Raw genomic sequence first — 27,235 nt, 5'->3', positions numbered from 1 at the left:
AAAAGAAATTTGTGTCAATATAGTGGGAAATCACCCTTCTCAAAACACTTTCAGTACTTAAAAGTATTGACTGGGTTAAGCTCCTGTATTTCTTTCACTCTGTTTGTCTTATCTGAGAAAGTGATAACCATATGCCTTTGAATACTAGACCTTAAAGGACTCTGTTGTTCTGTGTTGTTCGGGGAGAAATCTTGGCTCTTAATACTTTGATACATTTTGCAGACAAGATATATACAAATGTAAGATAAGATGTATGTGAATGTAGACCAAAAAATCATCTTAATTTTCAGTGGTGGAATTCTATCTGAAATTAGGAGTACCTAAATGGAGAAGTAATTATGTGACAGATATAAAAAAATGTGCTGGGAATGTCTGCAACCTACTCTTTAGTTTGCTATTCTGTGGAGTTTCTGAAATTTGTCACATTTCAGCTGCCAAATACTGGAGTCTTTAGACTGTAGAGTCCCAGAGTTCAGAAATCAGCACAGATGACTCTCACATATCATATTAAAATAAGATATAACCACTATTGTATATAGTTATGGTTTATGTTAACATCTTAATCTGTGAATTATGAATATTTCTGGGACCACCTTCTCCAGTATATGCCTCCCACATCTTGAGATGAAAAGATGAAGCCCAGTCAGATGTTGCATATGTAGTGTTTTGAGATCTATGAGAGTACAATGCTGTTTTCTTGGAGTAGATACTATCTTTTAGGAAAGACTTTGGCTAGTCTCCACTTTTTGTACCTTTTTACAAACTAGATATTTGCTTTGCTACATCTACTGCGAAGTCATTTTCTTGTTCTGTGGAGTTTGGGATGACAGAAATTGTCAGATATGTAGAATAAAAATAATTTAATAACATGTTTTTATTTGCCAGTGTGTAAATTTCACTGTTTATTCTATTATATGCTGATGTGGTGTGCTTATTTCAGGCTGATTAAGCATTGTACTAATTTTATAGTAAAATAGTAGAATAGAAAATAGTAGTCACTATGCCACATGAAATATCAAGATGATTAAAGGAGAGGTGCTGAGTAGAATTTCAGTGCATACATACTAAGAATGTCAAGAATCCAATTTTCCTATAATTGCTGAGTAAGCAGCTATAAAAAAAAAATCACATCCCAAGATTTTTGCATTTTGTGACTTTTGATGAAAAAAATAATTGGCACAAAAAATAGTGCATTTTGCTTCAGAAGCATCATGATGCTGCTGCCCCCGTGTAAATGGCTGGATGGTTTGCAGGTGGCTTGGGAGTGTGCAGCATGTAAACACCATGCTCCCAAGCTGCCCGAAAGGCAGCATCAAAGGGCTGTCTGTTTCAGCCCTTCGTTTACAAGCTACTCTAGGCTCTCTGAATACTATAAGTCTTCTTCTTGCTGTCAGGCTACAATCTTGTGCATCATCATCATCATTATTATTATTAAGCTTTATTTATATAGCACTGTAAATTTACACAGCACTGTACATACAATATTTTAATTAGACGGTTCCCTGCCCTCAGGCTTACAATCTAAGAAGACATGACACAAAAGGGGAAGGGAGTGGAGGATGCAGCCAGGTGCCTTCTGGGAAGGGCTCAGTTCCTTTGGGGAGGCCTGATGGCATTGGCCCACCCCCTCTCTCCCTCAGAAGCCAGGATGGAGCCAGATGCCTTCTGGGAAGGGCTCAGATGCATTTGCGGAATTGCTGTGTAGTAAAATAGATACATTAGAAATCAGTGCTGAGCCCAGAGTTTATGAAAAAGGAGGAGACAGAGTCTGTAATATTCTTGTTGGTTTATCATATTCTTTTGCTTCTGTATTTTGTTGTGCAGTGGCTCCAAAGGAGAATAGAAAATGGCTGGGCCCACTATTAGGTCCAACAGGTCTTCTGTTTTCTTACCCCACTGCCATGCTATTTTCAGTGCTCTTCAGCCTCAGGTTTGGCTTCTGGAGTTAATAGGAAAATGTAGTTAGAAGGAGGAAGCACAAAGCCCTGTTGCATGGTTCTTAGGATGCAATTTTCTGTTATAATTTGAATAAAAGTGTCCGGCCACAGAATGATCGCCCCTCACATCATGTATTAGCCCACCATTCTGGCCTTGTTATATTTGTATTGTATTATTAATAGATATTTTAATCTCCAATTTTAATTGTATCATGTTTAATCCTGTTTTAAGGGGGGGATTTGGGACATAATGTTGAATGTGGATATTTTAATGTGTTGTGAGCCACTTTGATTGTCTCATCACAGAAAAGCGGGATAAAAATAAAGGTTTTATTAATTATTATTTATTAGTCATTATTGTAAGATGTGGCCTTATACATCCAGTCAGTAATAGTATAATAAGTGGTAGTCAGTTTGATAAACAGAATAATTTGTACTTTGTAATTTTCTTATATGCTCAAACACTTTATATATACATGATGGTCTGTATCCAAGAGTGTCTATTGCCAGAGCAGATTTGGAGGGCATATGTCTGTGTGTATGTATGTAGAGGGGGAAAGTGATTTAGGAAGCATTGTATAAACAGTGTGCATAAACAGGCCCAGTTGCACAGTATTTTATGTTATGGCTTTATTTCAATCATCATTACAGCAAACTTATAAAATAAATCAGCATTGTTATCTCTTTGTGGGTCATCTGTGATTCAGACAAAAGCCCCCGTCTCAGAAGATGGTCTTAATACTATCTAGTTCCTCTTTTTGCAGTCTTTTGATGATGGAGTAATTCAGGATACATTGAAAGATAAGCTTGAGTAGGAAGGACTAATTATATCTATATCCATATCATACTGATAGAGATTATATACATTTTAAAAATTCTTTAAAGATATAGAAAATGAGAAGATTGTTAAATTACTGGACAAGGTTCTTGTCTTTAGCTGTCTTTGCTGCCTTTCTGTCTAGAACTAGTCCATCTGACTCTTCATTATCCAGTCACTAAAACTGTCTTTATGGACTTATTTCCCAACTAGTGCCAGATACTACTTTGATTCCACTGAATTTTCTGACTTGCGGTTGATGCTGAATGCTGTGGTATTTGTAATCTGAGGTACAGCAGAAACAGAGGAAAAAACTGCAATGTGTAGTATTAGTATTAAATGTTTGTTGTTCCACTTTCCTAAAACTCAAAACCCTGCTGAATAACACAATGAATTCTTGATACAGCAAACAGGAAACAACAAGTCACTGTATAACCAATAAAAAACATCAGCATTATCATATAATATGAGAAAGCCTTCCTATATAGCTCCAAACAACAGTTAATAAAAGCAATTCCAGCAGCCCGGTAGAATTTGATGGACAAAAATTGACGCATCTCATCCTCCCAGTTTAGTGTTTAACTACGGTAAATGTGATGCTCATTCTGTCAGTCAGAAGACAAATTCTGGTACTGTATGGCTTTTAGAGGACTGGAAGTTTTGAAAAATAATTTCTGATTGTTGCAAAAGGTCCCACATAGAATTGTGCCATCTCATTCGCTAGTGCACAATCTCATTTGCTTTAATAAGATTGTGAGCAAGCAGAAGTATAGGGACATGATGATATTTGGAAGTGCATGTGTTTTCATCACTCCTTTCTTAGCATCAAAACTGAAACCTGTTTGGAACTATAGACTGATTTTATTTGCAACTGCTGATTAAAAATTTATGTGAATTAATAAAGTATAAAGAAAGAATACATGATTAGTAAAGTATGTGACTCTAGAAGGCCTGAAAACAGTAAAGTATGTGAATCTAAAAGGCCTGGTTTTATGCAATCGTTGGAGAAGTTTGCACAACTCTTAATTTGTTACATATCTTAAGATTCTTTTCAATTACTTCCCCCACTGCCTGAAAGGCCTATATTTCTATCAGAAAGAGAAAGAATTCCAAGACTTGGTGTTAAAAGCAGAGAACACCCACAGAACCACCAACTAATGCTTCTTGTTCCTTTTGTAATACTAGCTCACACTCAGCGCCTTGTTCACATCCAGTCAATGCTGAAGAGGGCTCCTAGTTACCGGACTTTGGAACTGGAGCTGATTGAATGGCAGGAACGTGAACTGTTTGAGTATTTTGTGGTAGTTTCCCTTAAGAAGAAACCCTCTAAAAACACTTATCTCCCTGAAGTCACATATCAGTTTCCAAAGGTAAGAATTGTATTGATGGATAGTCATTACTTATTGTTGTTAGGGCTGTTCACTTTCTTGTCATTGTATTTGTGTAGTTTGTCATTATTTCTCTTTAGTCCTTTTTTCTGATATCAGATATGAACATTTTTATATGTGTACTGATTAAATGAGCACAACAAAGAATCCTGATGATATTGTGTGATCACATTCTCATTTCTTGGAATCATATGATTGGAAAGGACCCCAAGGTCCATCTGTTGGTTTTAACATTGTATGTATTTGGTATGTATATGCAGTAATGCACATCAGTATTTAGTAAGGGTAATACCACTAATGTGGCAACCTGTGATGTGGACTGTCCTGAACAAACCCTAGACACTGAAAATGGAACAGTGGCAGACTGGTGGAACATCAGGGCCACTCTTGAAACATGAACAGGAAATTTGGAACTCTACACCCTAGGGAGAACTCTGGATGGAGATAACTATGAAACTGTCCTCAGCTTGATCTGAGGTACAGTTGGCCCTTGGTATCCACTGAGATTTAGTTCCAGGACCTCTGTGGAATCCAAAATCCATGGATGATCAAATCCCATTAAATACCATGGCGTAGTAAAATGGTGACCCTTATATAAAATGGCAAATACCGGTAGATATTTTCATTAAAAATTTCAGTGAGATACAGTCAGTCCTCTGTATCCACGAATTCCTTATCCATGGATTCAACCATCTGTGGATACCGAGGACTGACTGTGTCTCACTGGATTTTTTTTTACAGCATAAAGCAATTTTAGACCTATGTGCTGAATGCTAATAAATTCATAACATTGCATCATAAGGTCATCCTCTATACTTTAAATGCATAAGATTTTGCTTTGCTTTCTGGTTTTCTTAAATTTCAGCATGATGCAGCCATTGTCACAACATATAGAGTAAGAATTATCTGTCCTTTCTCCACACATGGACCCTCCCCAAAATTCCCCATTGCCCATGGTGCCAGTGGGAATGACTTTTCTGTCACATGCAAGTGGAGTGGCTTTTTTAAAATGAGGAGGATGGCCAGTGAGGCAAGGCTTAAACCTTTTCTGTGATGCACCTTCAGTGACCCTACCATTGTAAAAATTATAGAAAATCAGAAAGAGAAGCTGTACTCTAATAAATGGGATGTATAATATGACCCTTAATTTAACAAAAAGGAGTTTCTTAGTTAAGGAAGAGAGCTCACATTTTACAATGCTACTCTCCCCATCCCCCAGTCACAGTCATGTTTGAAGTGTGCAATGTTATACTATTTTTGAAGGAGAAGTCCTTTTAGTTCCTTGCTTCTGTGCACATTTACTTGGAAGGAAATCCTGATGAATTTAAGAGCAGCAACACTAACATAGTTTGAGTGTTGAATCAGTACTCTGGGAAACCAGGATTTGCATTCTCACTCAGCCATGGAAAGCTAGTAGCTGGCCTGGGGCACATCCTGCTTCCTCAGTCTCAGAGAAGGGCAATGGCAAACCTCTGAATAAATCTTGCCAAGAAAAATCTAGGATGGGGTGCTGGAAGTCAGTGTTGAGGGTACATAACAACAACAAAAACTTTAAATGAAATTGGCCTGCTAACAATGTGTTGGTGTGATGTTTTCAAGAATTTTGAAGCAGCACAACTGACAATTAAAAAAAATTAAAAAGATGTATGTATATTGGGGAAGGGAAGTATCCATTATTTCCTAACATAAACCTGAACAGAAGGAATGGCCTCAGAAGGGAATTCCTTTTCTTTTCTCCCCAGTACAGAGGACCTGGAAGAAACAGATGGGAAAATGTCAAATGAAGGCAATTTCCATGAAAAGAGTCATGCTTACAGAAAGTGCCTTTGTCTGTTCTGGGAGTATCTCTCCTCTTCCAGCTTCCTGCTGCCTATCATGGCATGACTTTAATCCTCAGTAAAAAGTGTTTTGTTTTTGTTTTTAAAGAGTGCAGGGGACTGTAGTGGAAAGGAAGGGATTTGAGATTTCAGAACTTTGATTTGGGTCTACGCTAGACTCTACTGATATCGATCTATTCTACCACAGCTAGAAAGACCCACAAAACAAGTTCGTGAAGCAGAAGAACGGCTCAAAGCCATTCCCCAGTTTTGCTTTCCAGATGCCAAAGACTGGAATCCAGTGTCAGAATACAACAGGTAAACAGTTTTTTCAGTAGACACAACTGTGGGTTAGTAACAAGGCTCATACTATGTTTTGCCCTTTGTTCCATGAATAATGTTGCTTTTTTCCCCATCCAGAACTCCATAATGTTTTGCTGGTCCAGGACACCTAGTTCGTGTCCCTTTTCACAACTCAAAGAAAGTGTAATTTGATCAGAATTGTAGAAGGACAGTGATGATGTTACATTACTTTAGATTCTAAATGTTCTGGAAAATTTGCCTTTTTGGTATCTGATATTAGAGATGAGAGAACTTGCCTATCTCCTGCTCATTTCTGATCAATACAGAAAAGATGCAAACTCTTTACAACATTTCAGAAAGAATGTATATTTCCCAACTCACACCGCAGGCTTAGAAAATAATACTTTTAATTATTTCTGTCTTTAGTATATTCTGTTTTCTCCTTAAATCCCTCTTCTTTCTCTGGACAATGGTTGTAGCAGCAGCAGCAGGATAGAAGGAAGAGAGGGGAGCAAGGAGGTCAACCCCTTCCTTTTTTGCGTTGCCCTGATGCAGATCAACCTTCTTAGAGGAAAGTCATAGTGATTTTTGAAAACTACAGTGACCTAGATCCACCACATTGAGTTGCCAAGCCAGAAGAGAAAACCATTTATCCTATTAGCTCGCAGGGTGGCCAGATGTGCTAACTGCAAAGGAAGACAAGGCACTGCAAAATGCAGGACATTCAAGAAAAATAGGAGGTATTACAAAATAAAAGCTAAAAACACTAATATAAATATAACTTCATGCTTCTTAGTCCTGCTCGAAATGGAGGACATTTTGAAATTCCTCCTGGACAGACATCTGAAATGTAGAACATGTCCAGGAAAAGGAGGATGTCTGGTCACCCTGCTTGCTCCTCACTGCTGCTTTTGAAAGCTGTTCAGGGATGGTAGGGGCTAGGAAGACTGTGTTCTGGGGATTGGTATAGATTGTGAGGAGGGAAATTGGGCATCCTTCTCTAATTTGTATTGTAATCCAAGATGGGGGAGAATTTAAGCACTCTTAGAGCATGCCTCTCATTTTATAAGCTGGCAGCAATTTTCTTTGAGCTCAGTTGAGGAGAACCTTATCAGCATGCCTGTATAATTTATGTTACATTGTTTGTTCTTATATGGATCTGGGCACAGTTAGAAAGTTAGTACCAAAAGAATAAGATATTCAAGGCTGTTGGGAGAGTCTTTAGTTTACCTCTTAAATGGACTTACTTCAACAATCAGATTTCAATGTCAAGTTCTAGCCTGAAATAGTTGAAGTTCTTTGAGATTTAACTGAAACCATGGGTTGTTTTTTTTTTTAATTACCATAATTTATGGCTTATATCAAGGGTGGGAATTATTTGGCCCTTCAGAATTCTAAAATCTGGAATACTCCAAAATCCAAAATTGTCCACATGGGTGGCTGAAATAGTGACACCTTTGCTTTCTGATGGTTCAGTGTACACAATCTTTGTTTCATTATTAAAAATATTGTGGTTAAATGTGCATAAAACTACCTTCAGGCTATGTGTATAAGGTGTATACAAAACATAAATTAATTTCATGTTTAGATCTGAGTCCCATTCTCAACATATCTCATTATGTATATGAAAATATTTCAAAATCCAAAAAGAAGCAAGCAAACAAACAAACAAACTGAAATCCAAAACATTTCTGGTTCCAAGTATTTTAAGATAAGAGAAACCCAGACTATAGCTGGAGGGCAAAAGAAGGGAAGATATGAATTAATTTCAAAATAGGACATACAAGGCCTAGTTTCTTATTGCTTGTGATTTTCAGTCATCATTTACATATGGAGAGAACAATACAAAATCCTTTGGTTAGTGTCCTAGCCTCACCAAGACTTTGGAGTAAAACTTTATCTTCTCTATCTGGAAGATAACTCAAGATATGTCAATAAAATTTTGATTAATTGATTCATTGGTTTCCAGAGTGAATGTTAACACCTGCTTTAAAGCAATGCAGTAAAATCTGGGGTGATCTTTCTTATAGTGAGACATTCTCTTTCATGCTGACTGGAGAAGATGGCAGCAGAAGATTTGGTTATTGCAGACGATTACTAGTAAGTACATCTACTTCTCCCCCTCCCCCCAAAGTACTAAATTCCAACATGCTAAACATTAGCCTAGAGAAAAGACCATTAAGGGGAACAAAGGCCTAATACAGACGGCGTAGAAGCGCTGTCCTAAGGTCAAAACTAGGGCTGGGGAGCGCGCAGCGACTGCACGCTCCCCAGCCATTTTGAAGGTGCACTGTCCATACACAGTGTGTGATGATGTTGTCACGCACGCACCGCCTCCACACGGACTGATGCATGCATGACATTAGTGTGCCGCTGGAGGGCACTTGTGGTGCCTTATCTGCAGCACAGAAAGGAGCTCCAAAATGGAGCTCCTTTTGGGCGTGCCCTTCATTCCTGTGGCAACTAGATTGCCGCCGGAACAAAGCCAGGGAGAAAGGGGCTGGGCGGCCCCTTTCTCCCATGGCTGCGCTTGTCAGGGTGTCCGGGGGCATGCAGTCCCAAGGATACCCCTTTTCCAGGTCAAGGGGAAGCGGTGTTTTGTCGCTTCTTTGTAGCCTGGAAAAACACCAGATTGGGGCCACAGGGGCTGCCGGTATGGCTGCCCTGGCCCCAATCCTCTGAGGAAAGGGGTGGGTGTAGGCCACCCCAAAGATAGAAGCCTTCAAATATATAAAGGACTGTTATTCAAGAGACTAAGCAAATGTGTTCTTTCTTGATCCAGAAAATGGGAATAAAACCAATGAATTCAAATTCCAAGGAAGGATATTTCAGCTAAACTTCAAGAGATGCTTGTTAATGGGAAGAAATGTGCCCCAGGGGAGTAGATTACCATGGTGATGGGCAATTCTTTACTGGTGGTATTTTGTCTGTCAGGGATGCTATAGTTGAATCTTATTTGCAGATCCTATTGGAAATTGTCCTAAATGGTGGTTAAGATGCCTTTCAGTTTTATGGTTCAATGTGGCCTATTATCAGATGTGAACTTGGGTGTCTTTTTCATAGTACAGAGAAATTCAATAAGCACATGTATCACATATGGTCTTGCTGGTGCATATATGGTCTTGCAGGGCTTTCTGTTTGGACGAATTGTATTTTATTGTTTCATTGTAGCTGTAGGTCTGCGTAATTGAGAACTCTGCTAAGACTGGGTTTCCAATTACATGTATGTCAGGTTTTGTAAAATGTTTTGGGTGAACATGGTTACATTTTCCTTTTAGAAGGACAGGAATTACCTCCAAGGAAGCAGGGCCTCATCTCATAGAGGCAGGATGAGATGTCCTGCTCCATTTGAGTCATGGACTACCAATACAATACAACTGGATCATAAAAAACAATCCTACTACTCAAAACAATCCCTACTGCCTACACAGGGGTGGTCAGTTTGACAAGAGAACTATGTTTGCTCACAGGCCTGATTTGAAGCATAGATCTAGTATGTGGCTTTTTAGATCTGAGGCACTGCATTCCTTATTAATGTAATGTGTAAGTACAAAGGGTAGTGTTACATTGGGAAGAGGGTAAGAACTGAAATAGATGCCATGAAGCATGGGAGGTTTGGGGAGTGAAGATGCTTGTCATTATTTTTAAAATCAGTGACACTGTAACCTTAAAAGGTTTTTAATTTTTTTTAAAAGACCAAGAGTAATATTTTATGAGGCCAGGGCCTTTGACTAAACTGTGAGCAATTATTGTTCCTACTATTATATATGACCTAGGAATGCAGTGTTTTTACTGGCACTTTGCAAGAGAGCTCTTAGCTGGTAGCTGTCCAGGATGCCTGGCATGGCTGCAACATTCCTGCAGATTTGACACAATGATTTTAACCCAAATCCCACATGCTAGATATAATCACTTGATGCTTTGAGAAGGCGTTTTATACCTAATATGGACAAAGAAAGATTCTGCTTTTTCAGAAATTTGACGTCTGTTGAGGAGCAGGTCTTGCTCCAAAAATAGACTCATCTGTGTTCACTTAACTCTATTAAGTTTATTCATGGTTTTTTCACTGCAGGAGCACACACACCTGCTGACCATACCAGTGATTCTCAGATTAAAACATTAATCTCTTGTTTCCCATCCATTGTGTGCAGTTTGATCACCAAGGTATTCTCTGAAGAAGATATTTTGAAAGACTCTTAACAATGGAATTAAGAACCAGTTTATATATGTGTGTGCGTGTGTGTGTATTCTTCTTTGTTCTAATTGGAAGCTAAGATAAATACCTTTGGTACACAAAACTGGTGGCGCAGTGATTAAATGCCTGTACTGCAGCCATTCGCTCAAAACCACAAGGTTGCGAGTTCAAGACCAGCAAAAGGGCCCAAGCTCGACTCAGGCTTGCATCCTTCCGAGGTCGCTAAAATGAGTACCCAGACTGTTGGGGGCAAATGAGCTTACTTGCTAATTAGCTTACTTGCTGTTCACCGCTATGATCTTTGGAATAGCGGTATATAAATAAAACAAATTAAATTATTATTATATAAGATTTGTTTTGATATACAAGGGTCATTTTGGCTCTTGAAATACAGCACCAGCAGACACCCACTGGTTGAATGTTCTTGTCCACAACATGTATTCTTTCACAGTACCTAAGTGTTTCTAGATTGCTTCTTAACTCACAGAATTCATTTTGGTGAGTGTGTAGGAAGCATCAGAGGCAAAAAGAACTGCTTCTTTCCCAGTATTGCTGACAGAAGCAGTTCCATCTGTGGAAGAACCCATTGGGTCATGCCTATTATTGGGGGGGGGGGGGGGGGTGGTTTTTTTTGTTTTTTTTTTTGTTTTTTGTTTTTTGGATTAGAGTTATATCCCACACATCCTTAAAGAAGACCATGTGATCAACAGGAGCCCAAGGCACACCACTCTTCTACTTTACACATGTAATGAGGGAATGTTCACACCAGTGCTTCTCAGACTGTGGAATGGGGCTCCTGTGGGGTGTGTGAGAGTCACTGAAGAGGAGTGTGATACTTGGAAGTCCTGATCCTTCCTCATCCACCACCACTTTTGCTTTCCAAACCTTTTTTGTCCTGGAGGGGAAGGGAAAGGCAAGGAAGGTGCTTGGCTTAGCCACCTCTGACTGAGGAAGAGGAGAAGCGGGAGGTTCACTGGATCATGGCTTCTGGCAGGACCCATCCTAAGATGCTACTTCTCCCCCCCCCACCCCACCTGTCCTGTCACTTCCCCAGTTTTTAGAACAAGACATTGCTGCAGCCTCAGCCAATGTGCTTGCTTAGTCCAGTGGGCCCTAGGTGCACAGCGGTTGAAGGAGAGCCAACGTCTATGATAGTCCTGGGCAGTGGAGAGGCCAGCTACACCTCTTGCTAGGGGCTGCTGCTATCACCTGCTTCTGGCTGGGCCCCTGAGAGGCAGAGGAGAAGCAGCCTCAATGGCTTTGCTCCCAAACAAATGGCATTTTGGATGAGCCAGCCAAGGAGGACCAGTACAAACTCACTGCTTCCTGACAACTGCTGGAGCAGAGCATGTGTCTGGGCTCACCACTGCCCTATGCCACCATCTCCACCCTAACTCTATATTAAATAGGGAGGGGTGTTCACATATATAAAAGGGGTCACAAGGCTAAAATGTTTGAGAACCACTGGTCTGCACAAATTCTTCAGAATAGTGAGGATAAGGTCAATCAGCTTGAGGCATGGCTTGTTTACTACGATCAGTCTTGTTATATTGAATTTTTCCTAGATGCCTTCTACTATGCCCTGGTGGCACAGTGGTTAAATGCTGGTATTGTAGCCACAACGTTGTGAGTTTAATCTCACAGGGCTCCACATTGACTCAGACTTTTGTAGGTCGGTAAAATAGGTACCCAGCTTGTTGGGTGCAATTGGCTTACATGTTATAAACTGCTTAGAGAGTGCTTAGTTCACTGTGAAGAGGTATAGAAATGTAAGTGCTATTGCTGTTTCTGTTGCTATTGCTATGTAAGAACCACATCATGGAGCCCAGGTTCATAATGGACTCAGCATGGTAAATCATTAGGAAGATCTAAGATAGCAGTTTCAACCACAGTGTGCTCCACAGTACTAACATATTGAAAACCGTTGAGTTCTTATTCCCAGACTTCTTCATATGTGGTCCTGGTGTCTTCATTTCATGTACTATGGTAAAAAGAAAAGTATGAGCTGTTGACACTAAAATTAAGTGTCCCTTTTTTTAACATTGCTTTGGCATGATGCCGGAAATATGTGTCCATTATGTAGTGATCAATAAAGAGGATAAACATTCCTCATGCCTTGCATTTCATTCCTTAGGAAAAAGAGTAAGGAAGGCCTGTTCCACACTGCCAAAATAAAGCTGCTTCGGGTCTCTTTGGAGGTATGCTGTTTAAATGATGCATGCATCCTAAGAATCCGGAAGCTGCACCAAAAGCTGCACTCCAGTGCTTAGGAATGGAGTGTGGCTTTGGTGCGACCTCTGGACTCTTAGGACCCATGCATCATTTAAATAGCATACCTCCAAAGAGACCCGAAGCAGCTTTATTTTGGCAGTCTGTAACAGGCCATAATTTCCCCAAGAGTGACTCATTAGGTGAAGAAAGGAATTATATCAATAAATGACAATTCAATCCTCCTTTCTTTTTCTTTCTTTAATTTTTTTTGGTTGTCAGCCAAGTGGAAAAGGTCCGCGCTTACCTGAAGTATATTGTGTCATCAGCCGCCTGGGTTGCTTTGACTTGTTTTCCAAGGTAAGCTGTTCTTTTTGCACTGACTTTGTGTTTGCTGCTCATAGAGAACCTTTCTACTTGAATCAAGGAGAAGTATTCTTTGCTTTACAGGTGATAACAGGACACAGTATTTTAGAATTACCATATAGGACAGATGATCTCTGTTACTGGTTTTATCAAAGAATGCTTTATTACTTCTGTGTCTGAAATAACATCTAGATTTGAAAAACATCTGTGTCTGTAAATATTGGAGCACACACTCTCTGTCTCTCTCTCCCCCACTTTCCTTGTTGTTTTTTAAAAGGTACTTTTGGCTGAGCTGTAATTCTTGGCACATAAGCCTGAAATGATGGGCCAGAATAACACTAACCCACTATCTGTTTATTGCCAGATATAGGGAATGCCTGCACAGACTTCCTTTTCCTGACTGTTGGATATTCAGCCAATGCATATCTAATCCTCGTAGTCTATACTGCCTCCATATTCAGCTTCCATTAATCCCCAAGAGAGATTGTTTTGTGGCCTGTGCAACAAGAAGTATCTGCACACCCAAAAGAATGATGTCAGACTTGGAATTCTCTCATTCCATATGGCCTCTCCTATTGTTTCCAGGTCCTGTTCCACATACTGCCACTACAATGCTAAAATAAAATATCAAGATGACAGTATAGAAAGTTCACTATGCACAGACATCTACAAAGAAAAGATAATTCCATATGCATGATGGTTGTATATATGAGATCTGTTAGACTAGGCTGTTTCTCTTTCTGTCTCTCATTCTCTCTTTCTCCATCCCTCCCTCCCTCTCCTGCACATAGATTAAAGATATCATCAACACTTTTGGAAGGTAAGGGGAAACCCCCTCTGAACAAATCGTACCAAGAAAACCCCATAATTTTTTGGTTGTTGTCTGCCTTCAGTCATTTTCAAACTATCATGGAGTTATCTGGGGCTGAAAGTATGTGACTGGTCCAAGGTCACACAATGGGTTTCCATGGCTGAGCAGGGAATTGAATCTTGGACTCTAGAGTTGTAGTCCTACGGTCAGTAATTATTATTGTTTGCTTATATAGCACCATCCCTGTACATGGTGCTTTACAAATAAAAGAACAGCAAAGCAGTTACCTGTGGTCAGGCTTACAATCTAGTTAAGACATGACACAAAAGGATGGCAATGGAGGAGGGGATTAAGTCTCTTGTCTCTTCTTCCCTCCCTCTGAGGCTACAGAAGTGGCAATTGGGATGGATGGTCTTTAATCAGGGTGCCCACATGTGTCTTAACCACAAAGGAGGATAAGGCACCACAAAATGAGACCTGGGGTGGGTGGATTGGATGGAGAGATTAAGATCACATACCTCTGTCATAGGCTGTCATGGGCTGACAACATATGGCTCCTTCTTATGTCTGTACAACCATGGAGATGGTTCAGAAGGAGACCAGTTTTGCAAAAGGGTTAATGTTTCTTATGCAGAAGTTAATGGGAATAATAAGTAACTTAACAATAAACCACTTACTCGGGCTAATGAAACAACAGAAATACCTGTAAAGCCTGGGCATTTTGACAGACTGTCAGCAAATGTTGACAGTCCCACAGATACTCTCCTATATCAAATAAAAGTTTTGAAATATAAAGCTTTCAAGATACAATTTGCTTACTTAAAGGGAATTTGAACTGTTTCTGCTGTTGCTGCCTATGCCTGAATGACTGTTTCACTTGTCCTTCATTTTGATAACGTTTTTGTTCTGCTAAGGTTGACTAAATGGAATGTGTGAGAGAGGTTTTTCTCAGAACATTTATCCTTGTGTCACAGCAGAGAGATGGAAAATATAGTATTTCATACAAGAGGTATATTTGTTTTAGTGGGCTTGGATTTGTGAGGCCTGGATTTAAATGCCACATTTGCTACAGATAAATGTGCCACTGGATAGTCTTAACTAGAACTTGGAAAGGTTATATCTTGGATGGCAATTTCTGTAATCCTCCAGTGCTTATGCTAGCTGGGAGATTCTGGGAGCTCTGATCCAAAAAAGGGACTTTACTCAGCTCTGTTCTTCACATATGTTATAAAGGAAGATTATTTGTCCATTGAGCTCAGTGTTATTTACTTTGAAGGCAGCATTTCTCAGTGGCCTTGTAGAGAAATCTTTCTCCACATCTGTTACATGATCCTTTTAGAGAGAGTAGCCAGAGATTGACATACAAAGCAATTGCAGTAGCACAAAGCTTATGGTTTTGGGCAAGTTATTATCTCCAGGTTGTTTTTTCACTGCTAGAACACAGGGATGCTATGCAAATAAAAGGGATGTGGTTTCTTAAGACTTTTTTGTTTGTTTGTTTTGGTAAAGTAAAAGTGCTATCTATATATGTGCTGTTGCATTAACTGGTTTTAGGATCTACCAGTTCATCTTAGAAATACTGTAGTTCTCAAGCAAATAAGTGGAAAGTAATTCTTTGGATCAGCTGAGAAAACGGCTGCATGGCTGCAGGTCAGCAAATGCCAAACCTGATTTGTGACATTGACAGAAGGTGTGATGGTGCAAGTCAAGCCCTGGGAGTGTTGTTTACATTAGGCTACACATTGACACAAAGGACACAGAAAGAGGTAATTTGTTTAACTTTAAGAGTGAAATAAATCATGTTTCAAAGGAATTTGCTACAGGGACATTTTGTTCTGCTTATTTCTTTTTCTAAAAGTTCTGAAACTAAATAGGTAATTGCAATAACCTCATGGTTATCTCAAAAATTGTTAACTGAACAATTTTTTAAAGCTGAAACAAAAGCAAAATGTTATTATTGAAAATCACAGAAAACAGATCTTGAAAGCAAATTTCTCTCTGTTTTCTGTCTGATGTTGCTATATGGCATGGGCATTACCTATTTCACTGCAGCTTCATCTGGGGTGCGGGGAAGGAAAAGTTGAAACAGATAATAAGTCACAATAAAGTATAAGAGAATTCTGGTCTTGGCACTATGGTCCAAAACACACTGCAGAAATAATCCGGTTTGAGACTGCTTTAATTTCCCTGGCTCATTGCTAGGGAATCCTGGGAACTGTAGTTTATTATGACAGAGAAGGCTAAATATCTTATAGAACTACAGTTCCCAGAATTCCCCAGCATTGAGCCAGGGCACTTAAAGCAGTCTCAAACTGGCTTCCTTCTGCAGTGTGTTTTGGACCTATGTCATTGGATCTTGAATATAAATCAAGGCAAATCCAAGATATTAATCCCTTTTTGGTAATACAGTGGTAGGTTTTGCTTTAAAATAATGCAAATCATGAATTAAAATAACCACTGTTTGCTTGAATATGTGAATCAAAATTTCAAATGTTCATAATCATGCCTGAGAATTCTAAATACCTCTCCTTAAAACTGCAAATCCCAGAATGCAACAGGAGGCAGCTAGAGCAGTTAAAGTGGAATAGTAGCACTATAAGAGTATAGTGTGATAAACACCCTGGTCTAACTGGACTGAGCAGCTGCAGTGCTTCACTTTGGCTGTAATCTAAGTTGTTTACAATGCGGCAAAGATAAAGCCAATAACACTTTGCCTGTGAACTACTTGTCATTGTTGTGTGCCTTCAAGTAATTTGTGACTTATGGCAACCCTGAGGTGACTTTATCATGGGACTTTCTTGGCAAAATTTGTTCAGAAGGGGTTTGCTTTTGCCTTCATTTGAGGCTGGGAGAATGTGACTTGCCTATGGTCAGTTAGCTGGTTTCCATGACAGAGCACGGATTTGAGCCCTGGTCTCCAGAGTCATAGTCCAATACTCAAAACCCAATACAATGCTATGTACATTTACAGTGCTTTAGAAATAAACTATAATAATAATAATAACAATAACAAAGGCTCAGTAAATAAAGGGCCTGATCCCTGCAGCCCCAGTTTGAATCCGCAGTTAGAGACCAGTTATATGAGTGAATGAATGAATGAATGAATGAATGAATGAAATAAAATCCTATTGCCAGTTCATGCAACTGAATTGTCAAATTGGGAAAGAGAATTGGGAACATTTTACTGTTTTGCCAACTGGAAACTCAGTCCATGCTTGTCATACTTTTACAGAGTTGTGAAGCTGGCTTTCCAGAAATATTTTTTTTTCACCATTCTTGTATTTGAGGAAGCCTGCCTTGTCTAGTTCTTGTTCAGATGGAATACTGGGGCCCGTCCTTCATAGAGAAGAAATTCTGGACAGGATCTGTTATCAAAGAGCCCTGGTGACATAGTGGTTAAATTCCTGTACTGCAGCCACTCATTCATAAACCACAAGGTTCAGAGTTCAGTACCAGCCAGGCGCTTGGGTTGACTCAGCCTGGCATCCTTCCAAAATGAGTACTCAGCTTGTTGGGGGCAATTAGCTTACACGTTGTAAACCACTTAGGGAGTGCTTAAGTGCACTGATAAGTGGTATAGAAATGTACTTACTGTTTCTGTTTCTATTAATTGAAGGACTTCAGTGCTAGAGTTGCCATTTCTAAAAAAGAAAATTGGAAAGTGCTTATCTGTTAGGCCATAACTGAGATCCTTGTATACTTTAAACCCCCACAAGTGAAATAATGTGTTGATTGTACTCCATGATCTTTGTGTTGAATGGCAATGTTTGCAGCCTAATGTGTAATGAAATATACAGCTTAATGTGGAACAGATGGTCTACCTGAATATGTGAATGCATACACAATTGTATGCACATTGACATTCCCAATTTTGGCCCAGTACAGACGGGCATTTTGTGGCATCCTCACCGCAAACTAGGGTTAGATGAGGCTGGGCATTTACATGTCCAGCAGCCCTAGTTTGTGAGGACGGCACCATCATCACTCACCACCATCCACACAGGTGGTGTCATGATGGCGTGAGCTTCACACAGTGCCCAAATGGCACTGGCAGGAAGTGACGCGATCGGCGTGCACGCATCAGTCACACTGCTTCCAGGAAGCTGCTTTTGACAGCTTCGTTTTGCTCCCGGGAGGGAGCGCATCGTTGTCATGCTGTTTGGTTGTTGCGGCAATGATGCGGGGCAAAGAGGGGCGGCACGGAGCTGCCCATCTGTTGAGCCCCTTTGTTTCTGCTACTTTGAGCTGAATGCTTATATTGTGTATAGGTCAAATATGTCTAACTGTTTCCATAGAGAAACTTCAACACGCATAAGACACCAAAAGGATTCTACCCTGCGTAAAAATATATGTCATTCAGAACTGACCATTTACTGGACATTCTAACGGCTCGTTTGAAAAACACCCAAACAGAAACAATATGTGAAAGAGAAAAGGAATGGCTATGCGTGAAAAAGTATATAAAGGGGGAAATAATATGATAATAAATATGTGCTTATGGCAGAAAGACTAGAGAAATACCGAACACAAATAATAAAGAAAGACAAGGGTAAAATAGACTTAAGGTTTGGTATAATAGTTATTCTGAATAGGAGGAACCTGCAGAGCACAGACTTTCTTTTTTCTTTTTCGATATATCACATTGATGTTGAAATACACTTCGTTATTAGAGGAACTGGTACAACAATTGAAAATTAGAGAAGAGGAAACAAACTTATACGAGATAAACAAGAATGGTGGAGATCACTATGGAAGTGTAAAATACATGATGTAAACTTTGATGTAAGATCTAAGATATGACTAACGGATGGATGAAAGCTGATATGTTCCTTTATTGTGTTGTAATATGTTTTATGTGTATGTCTTTAGTTTGTTTTGTTACGTGTATTTATAATTAAAATTTAAAAAATAAATAAAAAAAGAACTGACCATTTACTAGTATTTAGGATGAGTAGAGGCAATACAGCTGGGAGTGGGCAATGCATGCATGATGCCCTGGGCTTAATTTCCAGAGCTCTCTGATAATGTGCAGATTTGGGTCAGAAACAGCTTGTTACTTTTGTCTTTTTAGGTGGGAAAGGTGTGTGTGTGTGGGGGGGGAGATGACTCTGCCCACTTCATCCTCTTGCCTCACCCACTCTTGAATGAGGGCCTTTAATAGATTATCCCCCAAGAGAATGCAAACAGACAAACGTTTCTCTGTGCCTCTAATGTAGTATATGATATCTGTCTTCTCTTTCACATTTGGCTGTGATGGATCAGATACTGGATGAAGTTGAAAGGAGGAGAGGAATATCTGCTGCACTGGTTTACCCATTTATGCGAAGTCTGATGGAGTCTCCTTTCCCTGCACCTGGAAAGACCATCAAAGTCAAGACTTTCCTGCCTGGAGCTGGAAATGAGGTAAAAAGAAATGTTAAACCATGGAGTAAAATGCTACCAAGCACAGCCACTCTTGCAAACAGTAAACATAGGGAGACAGGAAGTAGATCTCACAGAGTTGTCACAATTCTGGAGATAACACCCTTGTAACAAGTTTTTTTTTAAAGTAATGGTAATTTCCATTTGTAAACCATTTCATTAGATTTCTCTGTGTTTGTGTGTGAGAGAGGAGGAAGGAGAGAGCTCTTGGAAATGTAAGCTATATTTGCTTAACAGTTTACCACTGTACTTCAAGGCCTCTTGGTTTTCCCTGTAAAAATATAATGTTGACAGGCTTTATCACAAGGTCAGCAAACCGACAGTCAGTCTCAAGGTGTTTTTTTCTTTGACTGATTCCTTCATTGTTAAACCAGGAAGGCTGAAGTCACACAAGGCAGGAAGGATGGAATTAGAAGTTGTCACAAGAGCTTAGATAGTTCTGTACTCTAGAATATGTTGTACCTCTGTCTATATTTGGTCATTAAAAACTACAGGAACTCTGAACAATGTGTCTCTCTCATTCAGAGAGAGAGAGATCTTTTGTTATAGAAACCAGGCTAGCAAAGTTAGAGATAATACCTGGATTAGTAAGATGTGAACTAACTCTTTTTATGTTGTAATGTATAAATCATGAAGTGAACGTCTCTTTCATCTTTTGAATTCAGCTTCATAAGACAGTTCATATATCAGATTCATGCCAAGGATGGTTAAGGAAAAATTTACAGTACTATGCACATATATTAGAATCATAGAGTTGGAAGAGACTGCAAGGGCCATCCAGTCCAACCCCCTGCCATGCAGGAAATCCAAATCAAAGCATACATTGAGGGTGGATAACTGTGTCATGTCTGGGAGCCACTTTCCTACCCCTGGAATCATCTCTGGGCTGCATGAACCACCAAAAATGTCACAAACATTTTTTTTTTAATGTTTAATAGTGCAGAGAGTCTCCGGAAACCTATTTCAAAGGTGAATAGTTGTTCCTGTAGGCTTTTAGAAGAGGCAGTTTGGCCTTTCCTCTTTTAGGGGACGGGGGAGAGAAGGTAGTTACAAAGAAGGAAGAATTACAAAAAGAGCCTAAGAGTAACAAAAAGAACAGGGTTGCACTTTGGTCACCCCGGTATTTCTCTGACTTGAACATGCATGTGCATGTTATCCAAATTAACACATGGGAGACCTTATTGCATGACAAAAGAAGTCCAAGATGCAGAGAAACAGAAGCAGCTTTCTCTCTTTATGTTGTTGAAGCACTTCTGTTCTCTTCCTGAGGGAGACAGTTGCAATGGAAAAATCCATTTGGCAAAAGGTAACCTTTTATGACTATCACCTCTGGAAGGAGAATGGAAGTGCTACAGTGGTATACAGAGAGGCATGGAGAAAGCCACTTCTCTTTCTCTGTACCTCGGCTTTCTTTGATCATGCGAGAAGGGTATGAGTGGCCATAAGAAAGGTGTTGCAAAATATATTGATTCTCAAGGCAGCTATATGAAGCAGATGTTTTGCGAAATATTTTTCCTTCACTTTTAAACACTTAATAATCAATCCAAGATCATCCTAATATCCACATGAAAATGAGTCTAGTTGGGGCATGATTTATGTTTGTGGAATTCATTCAGGTGATAGAGCTTCGGCGGCCAATGGACTCTCGTCTGGAACATGTGGACTTTGAATGTCTTTTCAAATGTCTGAGTATTCGACAGATCATCAGGATCTTTGCTTCCCTCTTACTGGAACGGCGAGTGATCTTTGTAGCAGATAAACTCAGGTAAGCCAATAAAGAACTTAATGAATGAAGTGACTCTGAAAGACCATGATATCTGGTTTTATGAAGCAACTTACAAAGATGCTCACAAACGTACAGATTTTTGTTAAGGCATATTTAATATACAGTATGACCACCCCATATCTGTGTGGGGATATGTTCCCAGACTTACTATGCAAAAGCAAAACTGCAAATAATAGTGAACTTTCAAGGACCTCAATTCGGACCCAGAAATCATCATTCTTCTAGCAGACAAAGGCAATGCCAGAGTAATCATAGAAACAGAAGAAATCAAGGAACTCCTGGATCCTGCAATATACAAAAAATTGAAACAAGACCCAAGCAACAAAATCACCAGGAAAACAAACTCCTTGATCAAAAACTCAATTCCAATAGCAAAAGCAAGCAAATTTCTACACCGCTTATCAGTGCACTTAAGCACTCCCTAAGTGGTTTACAAATTGTAAACTAATTGCCCCCAACAATCTAGGTACTCATTTTAGCGACCTCGGAAGAATGCAAGCCTGAGTCGAGCTTGAGCCCTTTTGCTGGTATTGACTTGCAACCTTATGGTTTGTGACTGAATGGCTGCAGTACAGTGGTACCTCGGGATACGAAATACCCAGGTTACGAAATTTTCGGGATACGAAAAAATCCCATAGGAAAACATTGTTCCGGGTTACGAATGTTTTTTCGGGTTACGAAAAAACTTTTGGTGCTTTTTTCGGCTTTTTCGCACGGAATCGCGGCTTTTCCCCATTAGCGCCTATGGCAATTCGGCTTACGAAGGCTTTTCGGGTTACGAACGGTGCCATGGAACGAATTAATTTCGTAACCCGAGGCACCACTGTACAGGCATTTAACCACTGCACCACTAGGGCTCAATTCCACCAACCACATGCCAAAGTTTATGCAAATCAGAGGCGCTCCCACCAAGATTGTATGGACTTCCCAAGAGGCAATGTTCGAACCCTGTTTGAACATTGCCTCACTACAAGCTACTTCCAGTGGGACAATGGATTCTATGAGCAGAGAGATGGGGTAGCCATGGGAAGCCCTTCGATCCCTGTGATAGCAAACCTTTACACAGAACATTTTTAAAAGCAAGCCCTGCAAACAGTACTAAAAAAGCCTGCAACATGGTTCAGATATGTAGATAACACTTTCACCATCTGGAGCCATGGAGAAGAAGATCTGACTCTGTTGTTGAACCATCTGAACAACATCCACTCAAACATCCAATTCATGATGGAAAAAGAAAAGAAAGAAACATTGCCATTCTTGGATGTCCTGGTTATCTGCAAACTAAACCAATGGTGGAGCCACACAGTATACGGAAAACCTACACACACTGACCAATACCTACACAAGAACTCCAGACATAACCCAGGACAAAAAAGAAGCACAATAAAAACACCGGTAGACTGGACAAAAAGGATCTGTGAACCCCCACTTCCTGGAAGATGAATTGAAACGCCTAGACTGAGTTCTACAGGCTAATAGTTACTCCAGCTCAGACATCAGAAGGGCTGCCAGACCTGGAAAAACCCATAGGAGTGAAGACAAACAACCCAAAGGTAAGGTATTTTTACCATACATCAAAGGAGTTACAGACAGAATAGGGAAACACAACCTACAAATGGTCTACAAACTGACCAAGAAAATCCAACAAATGCTGTGCTTAGTGAAGGAGAAACCCTCTCACAGGTGCAAAAGTTTACAATGCAACTGCGGACAAGTCTACATAGGGACTTCCAAATGCAGTGTTCAAGCATGAATCAAGGAATATGAGAGACACTGTAGACTGGGTCAGCCAAAAAAAATCAGCAGTAGCAGAACATGTTATAAACCACCTAGGCATAAAATGCTGTTTGGAAACACTTCTGGATCATGCCAACAACTATCAGGTCAGAATGGACAGGGAAGCCATTGAAATCCATAAACACCTGGACAATTTCAACAGGAAAAACAAAAGTAAAAAAAGTTTGGCTACCAGTCCTGAAAAACACCAAAATTAGGATCCAGCAAATGCAAATGAAAACCACCCAGGGTAAGGAGATTTCCAGCAGATAATGGATCATTAAGTAAATGGACACCTTGTAGGCCTTGCCGTTCAAAAAGAGAACAATACACAGATTAACATGCAAATCATCTCCTCTCAACCAAAAGTATATATACCTCACTCTCTTCCATTCCAGCATTCTCTGAAGATGCCAGCCACAGCTGCTCATGTAACATCAGGAATAAACTCTTCTAGAACAACGGCTTCATAGCCTGAAAAACTCACAAAAAACAATAGTGAATTATATTGAATTATATTGAAATGAAAGACTTCTGTTGAAAGTTGACCATAGAGTCATGCTGGAGGACCTAGAGATTCCTAGAAAGAACATATTTTTCAGATGTGGGCAAGTGAAACCACAGATACCAATCCCACAGATATGGGGCTCATATTGTATTTCCAGTAATTATGCCTCCCCTCTGCTTTTTTTAAAAAAAGAGATACTTTTATGTTAGTATTTCTACTTTTCAGTGACTTTATTAACTATTAAAATGTGATGATCTTTGCAATTGAACCACAACTGTTGGACCACAGATTGACCATTTTTGTCCTAATGTGTAAACCTAAGTTATTTGGATTATGACATTTGCTGCATTGCTTAATTGGCGATACGGATGTATTTATTAGTAAGGGAAGAGGGGAAGACATCTTTCTGCTCCAGAAATGAGTAAGAATAGCTTAAGCTATTCTTGAATGGCATTTCTGCTTGAATGACCTGTCTCATTCAGATATCTTTCATTTCTGGAGATGCTATTAATATTCAATATGATGACTAGAAATATAGTAGAAAATAGTAGTGGGTCAACTCAATACTTTTCTGGGGACATAGCATAGCAGTGCCGTCATTAGGATGATGTGGGGTGTGTGACCTGCACCAGAGAGGGGATGTACACTCAGTGAGTTTAGTTCCTTTCTCACTTATCTGGCAGCTGTGCGAGACTCCAGTGAGGCCTCTGGAGGCCACAGCACTGCCTATCCTAGCAGTGGGGGCTGTTGGGGAGGCAGTGCCTTTTGTTGGGTGTCCAGTGTGGCTGCTCCTCTGAGCTTCTGTCCCAGACCCTGAATGGCTGCCAGAGGCTGAAGCACCCTTCCCAGCAGCAGTCTTGCTAGTTGGCAGTGGCCCAGCTGGGGGACAGGCTAGCCAGGCAGTGAGAGGGAGAGAGGGAGGGAGGGTGGGCAGTGGGACAGTCTGCCCCTCGCTGCCTCCACTCATTGCACCCCCACACCATGTGACACCAACCACAGGGACCCCACTGATTCATACCATATTCAACAAGCTACAAGAGTACAGTATGCTATTCTTGTATCATAGATGAACACACAGTTGTGAGGTAGGTGGGAGTAGATATGCCTGTTTCCTATTTATCTCAGTTTTCCTTTTTTATGCTAGTGATGTTTACTCTTGATCTGGAAAGGGGCAGTACAAAGAGATCAATGCAATAAAGACAAAGCATCACAAAACAGTGTGATAACCACTGCTGTAGAAGATAGGTACTAGCATTTCATTTCAAACTGCCTTAAGTCCCAACTTTGGAGAAAAGTTAGAGTATAAATAGAGATAACAACAGCTTTGTAAAACTCTGGATTAATGCTCCTTGTTGCTCTTTCTTTCTTTATTTTCTTCATCACTTCAATACTTTCTTTAATGCACACACATGCATACGTTTAAGAGCACAGATTGGAACATGTATCAGTCTGGGAGGAGTTAATAAGTGTCCATAACATGACATTTTTGCAACCACATACCATGCTGTACTCACAACTGGAATGGCTATAGTATCTTGCAGAGAAGGATCATTGTCTCAGCAAATAAGTATTGCAGCCTTGGTGCTGGAAAAATGCCATTCCCTTACAAGTTATGTGCTATATATGACTTTGTGTTGAGGTAGGTGTAAGAGGAACTGGATGGCATTTAGCAGCTGAATGACCACCTGAACATTTTCTGCATGGGGAGAAACCAACTAGAATTAATAAAATATTGATCACAAATTGAGAATTTTCCATAAGCTTAATGGTATCTACTCTTCTTTTTTCTTGGAAGCCAATAAATAAAGCAAACAGAAATAATTTATTATGATATATGGTTGGCATCAATGACACTTTCCATATACTGCTGGTTTTGCAACATTTATGAATACTGATGGACAAGCTGCTTGGAAGTGTAAGGAAGATGATTGCCCTCTAGATCCCTGCCCATCTTGGCTGACCATTCAGGGAGGAGATGCAGTAGTAATCTCACTTCAAATCATCATTAATGCATCTCTTAGGGAGGGGATATTTCCATCCAAACTCAAACAAGCAGTGGTTAAACCACTCTTGAAAAAAACCTCCCTTGATCCCCTAATTAGAAACAACTACAGGCCAGTCTCTTTGTTATCATTTTTGGGCAAGGTGATTGAGAGGGCAGTTGTCTTCCAACTCCAGGCGGTCTTGGATGAAGCCGAATATCTAGACCCATTTCAAACTGGCTTCAGGGCAGGATACGGAGTTGAGACTGCCATGGTCGCCTTGGTCGATGATCTCCGTCTGGGCATCGATGGGGGAAGTGTGACCTTCGATACCATAGACCATGGTATTCTTCTGGAATGCCTGAGGGATTTAGGCATCGGGGGCACTGCACCCCAGTGGTTCAGATCCTATCTCTCGGGCAGATTCCAGATGGTGATGCTGGAAGACAGTTGCTCCCATAAGCGGGAGTTGACATCGGGCGTCCCTCAAAGCGCCATTCTGTCTCCCATGCTGTTTAACATTTACATGAAGCCCCTGGGAGAGATCATCCGGAGACATGGGGCGCGGTGTTATCAGTACGCTGATGACACCCAACTCCACCTCTCTGTGTCCCCAATTGCTTCAGTGACCAAGGATGGCATCTCTCCTCTAAATGCCTGTCTTGAGTCGGTAATGGGCTGGATGAGAGAAAACAAGCTCAGGGTGAATCCAGAGAAAATGGAGGTACTTGCAATAGGAACCCCTGGGCCGAGTGGGGAGATTTGTCAACCTGTCCTGGACAGGGTCACACTTCCCCTAAAGGACGAAGTCCGCAGTTTGGGAGTGCTCCTGGACTCGTCTCTACAGTTAACATCGCATGTGGAGGCGGCGGCCAGGAGTGCTTGGTACCAACTTCGTTTGATACACCAGCTGCGCCCCTACCTGGCTCGGAGAGATCTTGAAGCAGTGGTGCATGCACTGGTAACCTCTCATTTAGATTCCTGTAATGCGCTCTACATGGGGCTACCTTTGTACCAAGTTCGGAAGCTTCAATTAATCCAAAATGTTGCAGCAAGATTGGTCACGGGAACATCAAGATCGGACCATATTACACCAATACTAAAATCTTTACACTGGCTGCCGATTAGCTTCCGGGCACAATAGAAAGTGTTGGTCATTACCTTTAAAGCCCTACATGGCTCGGGCTCGAGTTACTTAAGGGAATGCCTCTCCCTACACAATCCGCTCCGCAGACTCAGAACCTCAGGGAAGAAGTTGCTGGAATACAAAAAAACCAGACTGGTCACTACTTCCCAAAAAGCATTCACAGCCGCGGTCCCAAAATTATGGAACAACTTGCCAGAAGAGATCCATCTCATCACATCATTAGAAGGCTTTAAGAAGGCATTAAAGACGTATCTCTTCCAGCAGGCATATCCACCTGACCTGCTATAGTGAAGATTCCCACCCGTTTAGACTACACTGCTCCCTCGGGTTACGAAATTAATTCGTTCCGCGGCCGCTTTCGTAACCCGAAAAGCCTTCGTAAGCCGAATTGCCATAGGCGCTAATGGGGAAAAGCCACGTTTCGTGCGAAAAAGCGCCGAAAAGCACCAAAAAAATTTTTCGTAACCAGAAATAAATTCGTAACCCGGAACAATTATTTCCAATGGGATTTTTTCGTATCCCGGAAATTTCGTAACCTGGGTATTTCGTATCCCGAGGTACCACTGTATATGGAAAAACAGATGAATCAGATGCATTGTTTCCTCTACTGTAATGTTGCTGGCTTACTAGCATTGACTAGTATTGTATTGTACTGTATTTTATTGTGTATTGTGGTTATATGATGATGTTTTTAATTGTTATGTACTTTGTAGACTGTATTGCTGATATCGATGGAATTCCGCTTCGATCCGCAGGGAGAGGCGGGAAATAGA

The 27,235-nt window shown here is 40.4% G+C and overlaps 1 protein-coding gene across 4 annotated transcripts in view; it reads left to right on the top strand.

Annotated features, from left to right (window-relative positions):
* The window catches only part of DENND2B (DENN domain containing 2B), a 225,541-nt gene that overhangs the window by 170,976 nt on the left and 27,330 nt on the right, over positions 1 to 27,235 (top strand). For all 4 annotated transcript variants that reach the window (XM_042439251.1, XM_042439425.1, XM_042439339.1 and 1 more), the window contains 6 exons: positions 3,940 to 4,124; positions 6,168 to 6,277; positions 8,293 to 8,362; positions 12,948 to 13,025; positions 19,105 to 19,245; positions 20,880 to 21,028. In XM_042439251.1, the coding sequence (XP_042295185.1) occupies positions 3,940 to 4,124; positions 6,168 to 6,277; positions 8,293 to 8,362; positions 12,948 to 13,025; positions 19,105 to 19,245; positions 20,880 to 21,028 (733 nt within the window). The remainder of the gene's footprint in view (positions 1 to 3,939; positions 4,125 to 6,167; positions 6,278 to 8,292; positions 8,363 to 12,947; positions 13,026 to 19,104; positions 19,246 to 20,879; positions 21,029 to 27,235) is intronic.

This window comes from Sceloporus undulatus, chromosome 1 (assembly GCF_019175285.1).
Source record: "Sceloporus undulatus isolate JIND9_A2432 ecotype Alabama chromosome 1, SceUnd_v1.1, whole genome shotgun sequence".
NCBI classification, from domain to species: Eukaryota; Metazoa; Chordata; class Lepidosauria; order Squamata; family Phrynosomatidae; genus Sceloporus; species Sceloporus undulatus.
Note: the sequence above shows the minus strand (reverse complement) of the source record. Positions and strands in the feature narration are given on the sequence as shown.